At 34.1% G+C, this 13,905-nt stretch overlaps 2 protein-coding genes across 3 annotated transcripts; one reads left to right on the plus strand and one right to left on the minus strand.

The window, feature by feature from the left end:
* The first annotated feature begins 618 nt into the window (after positions 1-618).
* LOC11405282 (tobamovirus multiplication protein 1) lies at positions 619-9,465 on the plus strand. 2 transcript variants are annotated; one of them, XR_003011702.2, is made up of 14 exons: positions 619-1,040; positions 1,631-1,681; positions 2,437-2,470; positions 3,946-4,032; positions 4,121-4,172; positions 5,506-5,680; positions 5,816-5,911; positions 6,837-6,897; positions 7,839-7,903; positions 7,975-8,049; positions 8,147-8,222; positions 8,432-8,598; positions 8,691-8,788; positions 9,072-9,465. XR_003011702.2 is itself a non-coding variant. In XM_003608440.4 (13 exons), exons 1-13 carry the CDS (start codon positions 936-938, stop codon positions 9,093-9,095), a joined length of 1,068 nt encoding a protein of 355 aa, XP_003608488.2. In that variant the 5' UTR covers positions 621-935; the 3' UTR covers positions 9,096-9,465. The 2 variants fall into 2 exon arrangements, 1 of the variants encoding a protein (XP_003608488.2); XM_003608440.4 differs by lacking the exon at positions 8,691-8,788 and having other exon boundaries at positions 621-1,040.
* A 1,043-nt stretch (positions 9,466-10,508) lies between these two features.
* Positions 10,509-13,700, minus strand: LOC11405720 (transcription factor bHLH144). Its single transcript, XM_003608442.4, has 4 exons — positions 13,538-13,700; positions 12,870-13,005; positions 12,417-12,570; positions 10,509-11,950 (listed from the first exon to the last, which is right to left on the minus strand). Exon 4 carries the CDS (start codon positions 11,640-11,642, stop codon positions 10,854-10,856), a length of 789 nt encoding a protein of 262 aa, XP_003608490.1. The 5' UTR covers positions 11,643-11,950; positions 12,417-12,570; positions 12,870-13,005; positions 13,538-13,700; the 3' UTR covers positions 10,509-10,853.
* Positions 13,701-13,905: the final 205 nt, after the last annotated feature.

A 13,905-nucleotide genomic window follows, 5' to 3' on the forward strand; every position in this document is an offset into this window, starting at 1 on the left:
CGGATAAAGAATTGTTCCACAAAAAATCTAACTCATATTCTCTCAAACGATAGTATTATCAATTTTGTATTATCTAAAATTTGCCCTTCATAAATGTGACAATAGAAAATGAAAATATATTATATATGATTGACCATCTACGATACAAGTTTAATCTACAATTTCCTCAATTCATTTTTTTAACACTAAAAAAAACTCATAGTTTTTTTTTTTTATCTTATTGGACACCACATTAACATAAAATTATTGTCAAATTATCCATTGACGAGAACCACATATTTTAAATGTGTGTAAACGGCGAATGAGTTAGAACTCTAGATATCAAATATGCAAAATTCATTCAATTTTTTATCACATGTAATTACAACTTACAAGACATAAAAATCTTTTTTATACCAACAAAAAGAACATAAAATTCATTCACCGAGATGATTAAAATGGAATTAACCAATTGACTTTAACAGTATACAATTTGACAGAAACAGTTACGTTTCAAAGGTAAGAAAAACGTGTGCTAATGATAATCATAAGAAAAGTAAACAAAACCCAATAATTCATATCATTATCATATGATATCATTATCATATGAGAAATAATAAAATTAAATTCTAAAAACGAAATCAGAAAGGAAGAGAAAAGAAAATGCGTCTTATTTTCTCCACACAAAAACGACCATAATTCTTTGCTGGCACAATCGTTCCCATTGTTATCACAAAATCACAACAGATTCATTTCTGTTTTTCCCATTTTACCCCTCTTCACAATATCCTCTTGCGATGTTTCATGTGGCGGTGTTGGTAAATCTCTCTCTTACATGCACTCGCATATAGATATATCAATATATATAAGATCGATCTCTCTCTTCTCTGTGAATTCAACAAAACCTCTTTCTTCTTCTTCCATTTTCTTCTACTTTCCTTCAACAACCTTCAGCCATGGCGGGATTCGGTGGGGGCCACTGTTTCCCGTATCCACTCTTCGCTGTCATCATTGTCCTTGCTATTGTTCACGCGATTCTTGCTTCCATTGCAACTATTCAGGTTATTTTTTCAGCATTTTCGTTTATTTTTTTAGATTATTTGATCAATTTAGGTTTTGATTTTTAGTATGATGGTGGATAGTTGGATAAGGAATTTGAGATAAGAAAATGTGTTGAATTTTACTGAATGGATTGAGATTATTAGAACTGCATTTTGTGAATTTTTTATTGTTTTGTGATGATTGTGAAATTCAATTAGGCTATGTTTATGTGATGTTTCTTCAATGGCCTAAAGAGTTTGATAAAGTATACAATTGGAACTATTTTTTTAGTAAAATGTAATTTTTGATTAATATTTGATTGAAGACTTATATAAACTCTATGGGAAGAGTGTGTTATGTTGAATTAATAGTGGTTTGTGTTGGTATGGGGAAATTGTGAAGTTAGGTTTGGTTTTTAGGGTTAATTAACCCAATCTTGATTTCACTTATCTACTTGAACTTGATTATGATTCAGTTTAAGAATGAAGTGATTGGGATGGTATTTCATTAACATTGACTTCGAGAAACTGAGATTTGAGCTCTTTATGCTGTAGTGTACTGTGAGTTCTTATTGTACTCAATGTTGGTTTTTTGTTTTTGGGTACCCCAGTCGCTGAGGATTCACTTGAGAAGTTTACAGCTTGGTTGGACTCGTCAAAAAGTAAGTGCATTTTCCGAGCTACTATGTTTCAGATTGCTACTATGACTTGATATTTTGTGAATGGATGAACTTGTTTAGTTTTTAAATGTAATAATAATAAGTGATAAGTGAAATGTGACTGGCCACTATTTGCCAATCGATGCTCTAGTTTCACACTGCATATAGTTGTGCTGTTGGAATTATGTCTTCACTATACCAATTATCGAAATTTGAGAGCCTTTCCAACTCAACATTCATTTTGAATTCCGGATAGAAATAAATGGTCTTGTGTGTTTATAGTAAAGGCTGGTAGAGTATGCTTTTGTTGCTATTTAAGTAACTAGCAATTTGTTACTTTTTAGATGGCAACATCTGCCACCCTTATCTTTTCTCCTCTTGCTACCTATCCTCTCTAATTTTTGCTGGTGGTGTGGGGATGTTACATGTTTGTGTGTGTATCTTACATGATCAATGAATGCATCAAATTCTAGTCTCAATGTAGTGTCCACATGTCTATAAAAAGTAATTTCAATGCTGGCATTACAAAAAAGAAAGGATAGACATGTGATGGAATATCGTAATGTAGTTGCAATTTGTATATTGGACATAGGTATACGGTACTTCTATTACTTATTCTTTGAGCTTTTATGAGTATATAATTTTTCTATTGGAATGTAGCTTTATTGTCACTCACCACTCTAGGTTTTTACTTGCTATTAGACCAGCTTCTGTTAAATATATTAGCTTCTCACGAAATTTAAATATATGGAATGCAGGTGTTTCATCTATTGATTGGCTCTTCTAACTGGGGTTAGTTGTATTTACCTTTAATGCTCAAGTCTCTTTTAAATGTCAAGTGGTCAGCACGTTGCACACTATATTTTAGGCCCCGGTTACTGATTTTTTTTTATCATTTCTTATTTTTAATGGTTAGACTGAGCCTTTTATTATTGCATATTTTGCAACAATATATGAGGCCATCCTGAAGAAATGGCTGTGTTCATTAGAGATCTCCATTTCTCGTGACAAATGGAGAGGATCTCTACTAATCAACGTTGAAGTTTTATTTTACAAAAGTACTTTGATAGTTGGACCTGATTTTTCTAAGTATCTTCTTTTTTTTACACCTTCATTCTATTCCATTTTCTTTTACATTAGTATCTTGTAAGAAATGGCTAGAGATCTCAGATTTCTCTGCCAGATATCCACTGGGGTTATATCACGTCTTATACTTGCATAAGTTTTGAGAGGTACATCGGATATGGTTGATAACTCACATAATTGAAATCATGTTATTTCATATTAATGATATATTCTTTAAGTGATATAATTGCACTTGTATTAGTTAATCTCATCCCGCCAACTTGAGATGTGGAAAATATCCTGCGGAACTCACCCATCTCTTCCTTGTGTAAACTTTGCATTTTGGTATTATGGACGCAATGACCAGTGCTGCCATTTCCCTTCTTCCATACATGCTTCAAAGGTTGCTAATATGATCATTCAAAACTCACCGCATTATTTGCACTACCTAACTCACACTTGCCATTATCATCACTACCTAAACCATTGGCTTTCAAACCCATCATCCTCACCTCACCCCATTCATTAATATTTTTGTGTCACTCGTAGAATTTGGGTTGGGCCTAACACAACCCTTACGAAACCGGCCTGTAAGGTGATTATGTCTCTCATTTATAAACTCATTTTCAGATCAGATCTCATCAAATATGGGACTCCTAACACACTTTACACATTCATGATTGAATATCTAGAGCATGACTTGAATGGCCCAATAACAGATGACCAACCATATCTTAGATAAGCTCTGATGTCATCTATGAACTTTCCTACACCTATAGGCCCCAATTCTCTCTCTCACAAATGACAAGTTTGATCTCCCTCCTAATCTATTCTCTTATTTAAAGGCTACGGGCTTTGTTTCTTGTATTTATCACAGCCAAACTAAGCAACTAACTAGGAAACACCTAGCATATCTCTTTCTCATGTTTTTTCGTCCTAGTCCTAAACTTGGCAAGTCTGACGTTCTTTTGGCAATCTGATGCTTCTATGTCAGATATCATGTGTAGCTTGCCTGCTTATCAATTTCTTTTATGTAGAAACGATGATCTTTAATAACTACTTGATACAAATAGTGTCCAATGTGTGAATTTGTGAAATGGTTCTATTTTAGTTACTCACAAAATACATCAGCAATAGTTAACATTGCCCGTCCTCCTCGTTTTCTCTTCATTTCATCTTAACTGTTCGATTTCAAATTTCAGGTTACTCCATTTATTTGGCATTGATACTTCTTGCTGCTTGCAAGGGATGGACATATTGGTCACACTCTTGTGGTTTTATCTTTATGGGTATGCCTCTGTTCAGTATTAACTAGACACCGGTGATAAGCTTTTATTGTTGGTTAAAATATTTAAACTGTTGAAAATTGTTTTGCAGCACTCCCCAAAGTACTTTTTTTTGCAGCATTTCTTCTTCTTTTATCCTTCTGGTATGTGAATTTACTTGTTGTTAAGATATTTATTTAATTTTTACTGACTCGCAGTGTTTGCTACAAAAAATTTACTTATAGCAAGTACTAACAATCGCTCTTTAGCCTTGAGAAATCTCTCCTGCCATCTCTTTCTTATTTATTTGTATGTTCTTCACTTTTGATTCATTTCCCTTCTTACACCTGTAGTGGTGAATTGTTGTTTACTGTATGCCAGCAAAATTTAATTCAAGCTGCTTTATATATATCACAAACAAGCGGAGGGGTTGGGTAGCTCAACTGGTTTGAGCTAAGGGTTAAGAAGTTGGAGGCTCTGGGTTCAAATCCGGACGAATAAGTAAATATTATCTAACAATTAATTACTAAAATTTGCCTTTCAAAATATATATATGTGTGTGTGTGTGTGTGTGTGTGTCTGACTTTTTTGAAAATGAAATGTGCATAAATATGCACGCTGACAGTTAGGTTTGGTTTTCTGAGTTGTCAAGAAAACAAACATTGTTTTGTTTTGGCGTTTTGAGACTTTGAGGTAGTATTGTGATTTAATTCAATTCGCAGGCATTTCTTGTTTTAAACCATTTCTATTGTGTTGACTATTTTTGTTAAATGGTCGAACTGGACTCTTGAATCAGGTCTTTAAATATAAACTTGATTTAACTAGTATAAGATGACATGTATATCCTCCAAAGTAGAAATTGTATGTTAGACTCCCAGAAAATAAATATCGTGGAAGAATTTTTTTTTATTTACGTATTACATTGATTGGTATTGCAAAATAAAACACCAATATTAAATTTTCAATTTTTATTATTTCCCTTTCTCTTTTTTACAAAGTCATGTTAGGATAATGATCTTTAGCTACAGAATGAATCACAACCAGAGAATGACCGAATGACATTAATGATGCTAAAACTTTATTATATATTTTGGTGGGTGCATAGGTGTGGTCTTGATATTGATTTTTTAAAACGAAAATGAAAAGTATTGGTGATGAAAACAAATTTAGGATTTTGTAGCAATGATTGAAACATTAGAGGAGAGCAAACTTTTATGCAAAAGTTAAAAATTGTGAAAATTCAAGGCGGTCAAGGAGGTGTGTTTTGGTGATGGGGGTATGTCTGTTGGAAGCTTGGTCCCCATTTCACCCCACTGTTGCATGTATACTTGACCATCTAACTCTACAGGTCATCCACTCGCATTAACATGATAATGGAGTGCTTTATTGAATGAGAATTGAGCAGCACCTATAATGATGTATATCTAATATAATTTTAGGCTATTGTATTGCTAAATACTAACTACTTTCTATGTTGCACTTGGGTCCCTTTTCCAGGGTTGACCTATGCCATCAGCCAGACGATGACGATGACTATGAAGGAAGTTTCTCTGAGGAACCTTTGCTGGGAAAGACTTCAAATGAATTGATTTTAACGAACAGGGATAGACATAGAAAGTGTTTTCCTATTCGCTTTTCTCGTCTTGGATATCGTCAAAAGATTGTGACTTTGGTATGAGAAACAAAAAGTGCTTATTCTCATGTAGCTCTTATTTTTGTCTTATCACTCTATCCTTAATTTTGACGGTCATATATAAATTTCACAAGTATTTCCTTCAAATATAATGACTTGGATATGATTCACCAGGTTATGTTGCTACTTTTCATCACCATTGTGGCATTTGCTGTAATAATCTGGATTGGGCTTGGAAAGAATCCCATTGACTCTGAAGTGGCAGCTCGGGTATGGTAACTGTAACTTGACTTTGTTTTGTGTAATACATAATGCATTAAAAAAAAGACTTAGATCTAAATGACTTGCTGGGATTTTAGTTTATGATGGAATGCAATGGCATTGATTGACTCATGTAGTCATACTCATCTAATGGAAAAAGTTCTGGTAGTGGTTGTTATTTTTGTGATCTATGATGCCATACACCACTATGACTTTCTTGGTAGTGGTTGTTAATTCTCCTTATTCTATATCCTTAACGGGGCCTAATGCAATTCATCAAAACCAGCTTGTAAGGTGACAGAGAACTTAGTCTAATAACAGAAATAGGATAGTCTCTAATACCATCTTAGAATTTGGCTTAGGGTCTAACTCAATCCCACAAAACCAACTTGTAAGGTGAAGACTGTCCAAGCCTTATAAGCATTGCTTAGGCAAATATCTCTAGTCGATGGGGGACTTCAACATGTTTGTATTTGATTGGGCCAAAATATTTTTGTGAATATTTTCTAGAAGGAAAAAATTCAACACAACAAAACAATCAGAGATGATTAAAAAGTGTTTTGAGGAAAGAAGATTCTCCTTAAAATGTAATAAGAAAAATAGAAAATAAACAGGAGATATCAAAGGATCAATGAGACATAGTTACCTAATCTCCTAAATATCTGCCAGAGAAACCTTTGTAAAATGGTTATCTACCCTGTGTAACTGACACTTGTTTCTTTCGGAAGTCTAGCTGGCTTTGAATAGAAATGTTGGGGGGAACTTCTAACTTTCTTATCGAAAAAGAGTCGGAAGAACTATGGTATATGTTGTTTGGATGAGGATGGATTCATATGATAAGCTTAGATGCCATAGTTCTAATGAACCGTGGATGTTTTCTCAGTCTTTGAACAATCCTTTCAATCATGTTTTGGTGACGAAAGATCTCATGCAGGTGTACTTGGATATTTCTGCTATTGGAATGCTTCTCTTAGGCGGCGCACTGGCATGTTATGGTAAGCAACTATTATTCTAGTTGTTTTCCATTTTAAGTTAAGTAGGTTTGAAGTTGATTATCTTCTCTTGCTTGAAGGGATGTACTAATTTGTATATCTGTGTCCTCGTGAGCTTAGCTCAGTTGGCATGGACAATGCATAATATATGCAAGGTCCAGGGTTCGAACCCCAGCCACCACCAAAAAAATAATTTGTATATCTGTGTAAAATGCATCAGCATCAATCAATTTATGAACCTGCATTTATTTGGCTGGTTATCTTGATGGAACGGTTATGTTGTTAAATCAGATTTTTTTTTTTTTTTTTATATTCTACATGACACATGTACTTCATGTCTTTTACCATTTGTGTGATAAGAGAACTCAAACTCTGCTGTTATAATTTGATTAACTTGCTGCTTATCAAAACAAAAATATGAGACAAAGTTGTAGTGATAAAAAAAAATAAAAAAAACCTTACTTATGGTAGGGTACACTGAGCCGGTACTCTGTTCTTAACAAAAGAAATGTTTATTCTCTATAATAATAACAATAATTTTAGGGTAATGTTGGGTGAGCAACGTGATACCGAATTCAAACATAATATAGGCCCTATTTTTCTGGAAAGTCAATCATAAATAAAATCGTAGAATACCAACATTACCTTGGTCCGAGTGGAACTGGGTTCTGATCCTTAAACAAGTTCTCAGGTTTGAGCCATAGTGATGGAAAAGAACGTGGTTGGGAAGGAAGACTCTCCTAAAGGTGGTCCAGCCATGTTCCCCGAGGGAGATTGGTTATTGGCAAAGTTTGTTGATACTTCACACCAATAACATAATTAGCAAAAAGAAGTCAATAATTTGTATTGTTGAAATGTTAATGACTATTGAGTACTGAGTCGTGAGATGCCTGTTTTTGTAGACATAGTTTCTCATAGTAATTTTTGTGTATGTTCCTTTGTAGGAATCCTATTATGCTTGAAGATGAGCAAAGTGAGAGCTGAGAAACCTTCGTCTGAAATGGGAAAGGTACGAAATTTCTGTTTCCTCTGGTGTGCATAATATTTTTATAGATTATTGAAAGCATTCCATTTTATCAGGTTGCAGGTTTAACAATAGTCTCTGTACTATGCTTCACGTCAAGTTCCTGCATAGAACTTTTTACGGACATTCCTGTATGTATAAGTTAAATGTTTGCAAGAGTTTTTTATCCTTGATAAAAGTGCTAAAATTTCCTCAACTAGCCTTCACGCTATTATTTTATTATTGCAGATGATGTTTCACTGGCATCAGCAGCGTATGAATGATGTATATGCCTCTCTTCTGCTGATTTTGTATTTTTTTGTGGGTATGTGCTGTTATAAGATAGTTATCGCCTCATACTTGTTGATGGAATCTTTTATTCTTTCCTTTTACGAAAGTAATGACAGTCTTTGAAAACATTGTACCTGGCCTGCTGCCTATAATACTTTGTTTATGTTTTCCATTCAATTATAGATTGATTGCTTTTTGAAATGGTTTCTTCTCCTTTAATTCTGAACCTGACGCTGTTTCCAGGTTCATCAATACCTTCAGCAGTAGTGCTGTGGGTAATGAGAGAATTACCGCCAGCAGAAGCTGCTGATGTAGTAGAGGAATCAAGTACAATCGCTTTTGTTGCTAATAGTTCAGTTGCTGCTCATCATCCTCGGAGCTGGACTACAGCTACAAGCATGCAAAATCAGGTCCCTATAGTACACATCTTGTCTTTGGTTAAATTATCTTTGCAGTATTCAGTTGATTCTGAAATATTTTTCCTTATCTTGTCCTTCATCAGTAGAAAAATAATTTTTTACATGGATTGCTCTTGACGGTTGAGGCTTTAAGATTCAAATTCATATTGTTTCTGACGAGTGTCATCACACAAGTCACAAGGTGAAGTTGAATGTCGATCGAGCATATACAGAAATAGTACATATATGCAGAATATTATGTTGTCAATAATTTTCTTAAAATAACTTTGTTTAGTGAACTGGCTAGCACGGTACATTTTTTATTGTGTATTAGTTTCCTTCATCTTACAATAGTTATGCTTTTGTCCTGCCTCAATAGTTTTTAATCATGGATTTATTTTCTTTTGTATTTTGTTGTCATGTTTTGTGGTTTTGTTGCACATTAACCTAATTGTATAGTGACATAACTGCTGTCATTTTTGCAGACGTCAAGAGCTAGTCCTATATAATCTTTCCATGTAAATCTTCTTGTTCCGCTGGAATTTGGGCACAGCATATTGGAGTTTCTTCGGAACATGTTGAACCTTAGAGCAAAGATGAGAGAAAATGATGATGGTGGATGCAAGTACTAAAAGGCCTTGTGATTTCCAATCCTAATGTACTTGCTTTTTAAATCTAACTAACTGTATATAGCAGCGATTTGATATATGAAATTTCTTTTCGTGCTATACAAGTTTTGGGATGCAATGTTGGTTTGGAATCTCTCGGTTCAAATAACACTTGCCTGATGTGAATATAAATGTTGCCAAGCGAGCATGTTATTCCAACCTGCTTGTAAACTGAATCAATATCACAGTTTTGACAAGGATCTTTTTACTAGCTTCTACCCTTATGGTAATGGTATGACTTGCTTTATATTTAAAAAATAAATAAAAATCAAATCGAAAACATCTCAAACCAAGGGTCTTTTTATATTAGATTTTTTAAAAAAATACATCCGATAATATAGAGATATTTTTTAGAGATTTTAAGAAGTATGAACTATTTTGTTTGTTTACCATGGTAACATTAATTTTTTGAAAGGTATACATACTTATTGATTTCCAATCAAATGTGTTCAAAACATGTTCTCATTTTGAGCGGTTTTTATATTATTATTTTTGTAGATTTTCATTTTTTTGAAGTCGTAAAAGAAGGGTTATACTTGGAAAGTTATACTTTTTCTAATAAAGATGTTTTGTTTAAAGAAACTGTACGAAATATACCCACAAATCTTATATTTTACAACACGTTGTATAACAGGTCTATTCAATAAAATCTTTATATTCAACTTTTGGATTTGATAAATTCCATCGAACCTGCAGAATAAACGTGAGAAAATGCAATTGGTGAAGCTGATAATTAGGTTATCAGTTGATAATTAGGTTATCAGTTTCATTGTCAATTATATCATGATTTAACTTTTAAGGGTTGATTCGTTTGTTTCCGGATGAAAGAAGAAAAAGGAAAAAAAGATACCGATTTTTTTGTGTGCATATTCCAGTGCACCAATGGTTATGTAACGAGATGAAACTTGAAACACCGTGGGGCCTAAACCAGTATAAAGTTAGAAGTCACTGAAAAAAACAAAAGGTTCAATAGTGCGCCACTAAATGCAGTATTGGGAGCCAGTGGTACGAAAATGCACATTCAATGCATACACGACAGTGATCTGTGTTAATTGAAACAACTTTTGTACATTTCAATGAAGGTTGACCACAACAGTAATAAAGAAAATCTACACAACAGAGATTTGAGCGAGCTTTGTACATAAAGCATGCAAAATAAATCTGTCTTCTTTCTAGAAAATAACACTTACATGGCACTTGACTGCATCATGCAAATACGGATCCAAGGTACAAGAAGTACCGGAAAAAAACATGTATGAAACCACATGGGAGAAATTATCAGTCCAATAAATTGATAGTACATTACATACATGGCATAGCAACATGCATAATAGACATTATTTTCAGAAAGAGCCTTCAGTCAATCCCCACAATTCATACAGAAAGTAAATAAACAAGCATAAGTAAAAAATCACTAGCTAGAAGTACAATTATTTCAGAATTCTCTTACATGACCAGAATAAGTAAAATGTCAGTCATTATTAATTTGCAAGGCATCTTCCCTCCAACGGTTACGAGGAAGGTGCGCAGGGCCGGAAAGTAGTCGGCAACGATAGAGTTCCAACTGCAGCAGCAACATATATGTATCGTCCGACATTTTCACGGTCCAACTCCGAATTGCTCGACTTCAACCTTGAGAGACTTGAGGTATTTTACAGCTTCGTCCAAAACGGTAACGGTATCCATTTGGTTGCCTCCACCAGGCACGATATTTCTCAATATTTTCACCATCCTCTTCATCTCTAGGTGTTGTTTCTTTTCACTGATGCAGTAACCCTTTGTCCCTGACGAGTTATGTGCGGATGATAACAACCTCTTCTTCCTTGATTTCGTGCAGTAACTGGAGCAAGTATCAGACGTACTATCATCTTTTTCATGAGTCCTTGCAGTGCTGACTTCTTCTTCATCATAGTCTTCTAGTTCATCCGAGTCTAGGCTCAACAATGCATCAATGTCCTTAGAGTCCTCTACAAAAGAAGATGACAATTCCGTTTCCATTTGATTAATTTTATCCTTCTCGAAATCTTGATTGCAAGTAGCATGACTGTTGAAGCCAGGACTGTTAAACTTGTAGGTCGTTGCAGGATGGAACAAAATCCGGTTTTGTTGATCTGTTTGATCAAAGACGATGAAATTCTTAGGGCAAACCTCAGAGGGCTGCAAGTTAAACCTTTCAAAGGGTGTTATCTGCCTCGCACTTGGAGGTAAAACTGCATCAAAGGTAGAAGCATGTGAAAGATTCATATAAGTACCAAAGGCAGAACCATGTGGAGCATTCATGTAAGTACCGAAAGCAGAAGCATGTGGAGCATTCATACAAGTACCAATGGCTTCATCTGCCAGAGGATGTACTGCCTTTCCTGAGAGAAAATACTCGTGAGTCTGCATTAAATATCTGGTCACTCTCACTAAACTAAGCGCAAGCAATGCTGATTTGGCCTATGCAACTGGAAATTATTTTGTACTAGAGCTGGATGGATGCTCCTACAGGGATGTAACAACTAAACAGCAGGTACTAAGCTAATTCCAATTCCATCTAACAAATAATGGCAACTTTTACAAATTAAAATTTCGTCTTTTCCAACAGCCTTCTAATGAAGAATTTCAATACAAGGCAATCTCTCCCCAAACCCAAATCAATGTTACTTGAAGCTAGACTACGTAACAGGCTTAAGCAACTGACGAAAATATTCAGCCTGCATAAGAAAACAAAGTGGTAAATAATGTAGCAGTAATAGAACAAGAAAAATGCAAAAACTATTTCACAACTAATAGAGACAATTAGTAAATTTAGAGATGTTGATGTTCAATACTACAATTCTATACCGTGCCATTCATAAAGTGTGTATGTTCAAAAAGTTACCGGTAACCTTCAAAGCATGTTGCTTTAAAAAGCCATTAGCCATAACAATATAATGCAGCTCAATCTTCAATATTTTTTAGAAACTAAAATATAGATAGATCCACTTTTTGAGAATATTTTTAGAAACTGAGATATAGACAGATCCTCCTTTTGAGAATAATTTTATGTCATATGAACTAATAATTGTACAGATTCTAATATCTACCAGGCAAAATTGGAGGAATGATGCAAAATTCCATTTAATTTTCAAATTCCGTATCCAAAACCATGGCAATCCATAAAAGGGGAGAAATATTTACCTGGCAAACCAACATCAATTGACTGTATGCAATAACTCCAACACTCATTTTAATGTACCCAACTTTGGCAATGAACATTCTCAACCTTAACAGCAGTTTTGATAATGAAAAATAAAAAACACTGATTAGAGGATTTCCTCTACAGCCTAATCACCTGCAGCAGCAAGACAGGATAAAATGATCATCAAATCAGAAGAAATAAGAATCAATGTACAACATGAAATAGTAAAACATGATACGAACATACGATATTCAAAATAAAGTATGAAACTAAGGAAGCTGTAGTCGGTGTATTGTTTCTATCTACGGCACTTATGTCATGAGCTATATGACATTCCCAATCAAGCCAAAACAATACTTCATAACTTCTACTTTCCACGGCAAGTAGTAGAAAAAGTTGTAAATATGATTCTATAAACTATAGCAGCAGGTCAAGAGAACAAAATATTTTACCTCAGCTAATTAAATTACAGAATCACGCGAAAAAACACCACCAAGCAAACACAATTACTCTTGAAAAGGGAAAACCACGGCATCTTGATTTATCTCAATTCCAGAATATCTTTAATGACAAACCCAAAACTCTGACCTGAAAGTGTCAAAATTAAGATTCTATTAAATGCAAAATCAACTATAAATAACAGAAAACTAATAGAAGTAAAAGACCACCTCACTCCAATCTAGCTCTAAAATCATAACCAAATCCAAAACAAATAAATGAAGTGACAAAACATAAAAGAACAGTTATTATACGAGTTCGAAATTAATAAAGCATTTACATACCTAACATATAAAAATCCTAAACCTAATCTCAAGAACAGAATCCAATATTCAACTTTCATACCCATTAACTTAAATGAATTTTTACAGTCAAATATAGCATAAAGTTCCAAACTTAACATCAAAACCATACACAGTACCAAATCAATTAATGAATTCAAAAATAGAAATAAAAAAAATAGTAATCAGCGAAAAAAAACTCAATATACGTATAAATCTATGTTGTTGAACCATAAATAGAAACTTTTTAACTGAAATCAAACAAAACCCAAAAAAAAATTGAATTTCAAAAATCAAAATTGATGGATTTAAAGGAGTGAAATTGGAGAGAAAAGCAAGACCTAGGATTAGTGAGGAAGAGGAAAAGGGTGTGAAAGGAAATTGAAGATGGATCAGAGAAGAAGGGTTTGAGTGTTGAGATGAAAATGTTAAGAAGATGAAATTTTTGCGGAGAAGAGTTTTGAGATTGGGAGCATTTTCAAGATATGAAGGCGTGATGGGATGGGTCAAACATGGATGATCTCAGCCGTTGGATTAGATCGACATTGTTCTTGGAAATGCACTTCCGTTTATCGCGGGTATGATAGTGACCGTTCGATTAGAGCACGCGTGAAGAGGGATGGGTACCCGTGAGGTTGACAAATGCTCGATTAAAATAAGGAAAATGTTAACAATTGCTCTAAGGGCGTTGTTTAAACATCTAATTATA

Source organism: Medicago truncatula, chromosome 4 (genome assembly GCF_003473485.1).
Source record: "Medicago truncatula cultivar Jemalong A17 chromosome 4, MtrunA17r5.0-ANR, whole genome shotgun sequence".
In the NCBI taxonomy this organism is placed as follows: domain Eukaryota; kingdom Viridiplantae; phylum Streptophyta; class Magnoliopsida; order Fabales; family Fabaceae; genus Medicago; species Medicago truncatula.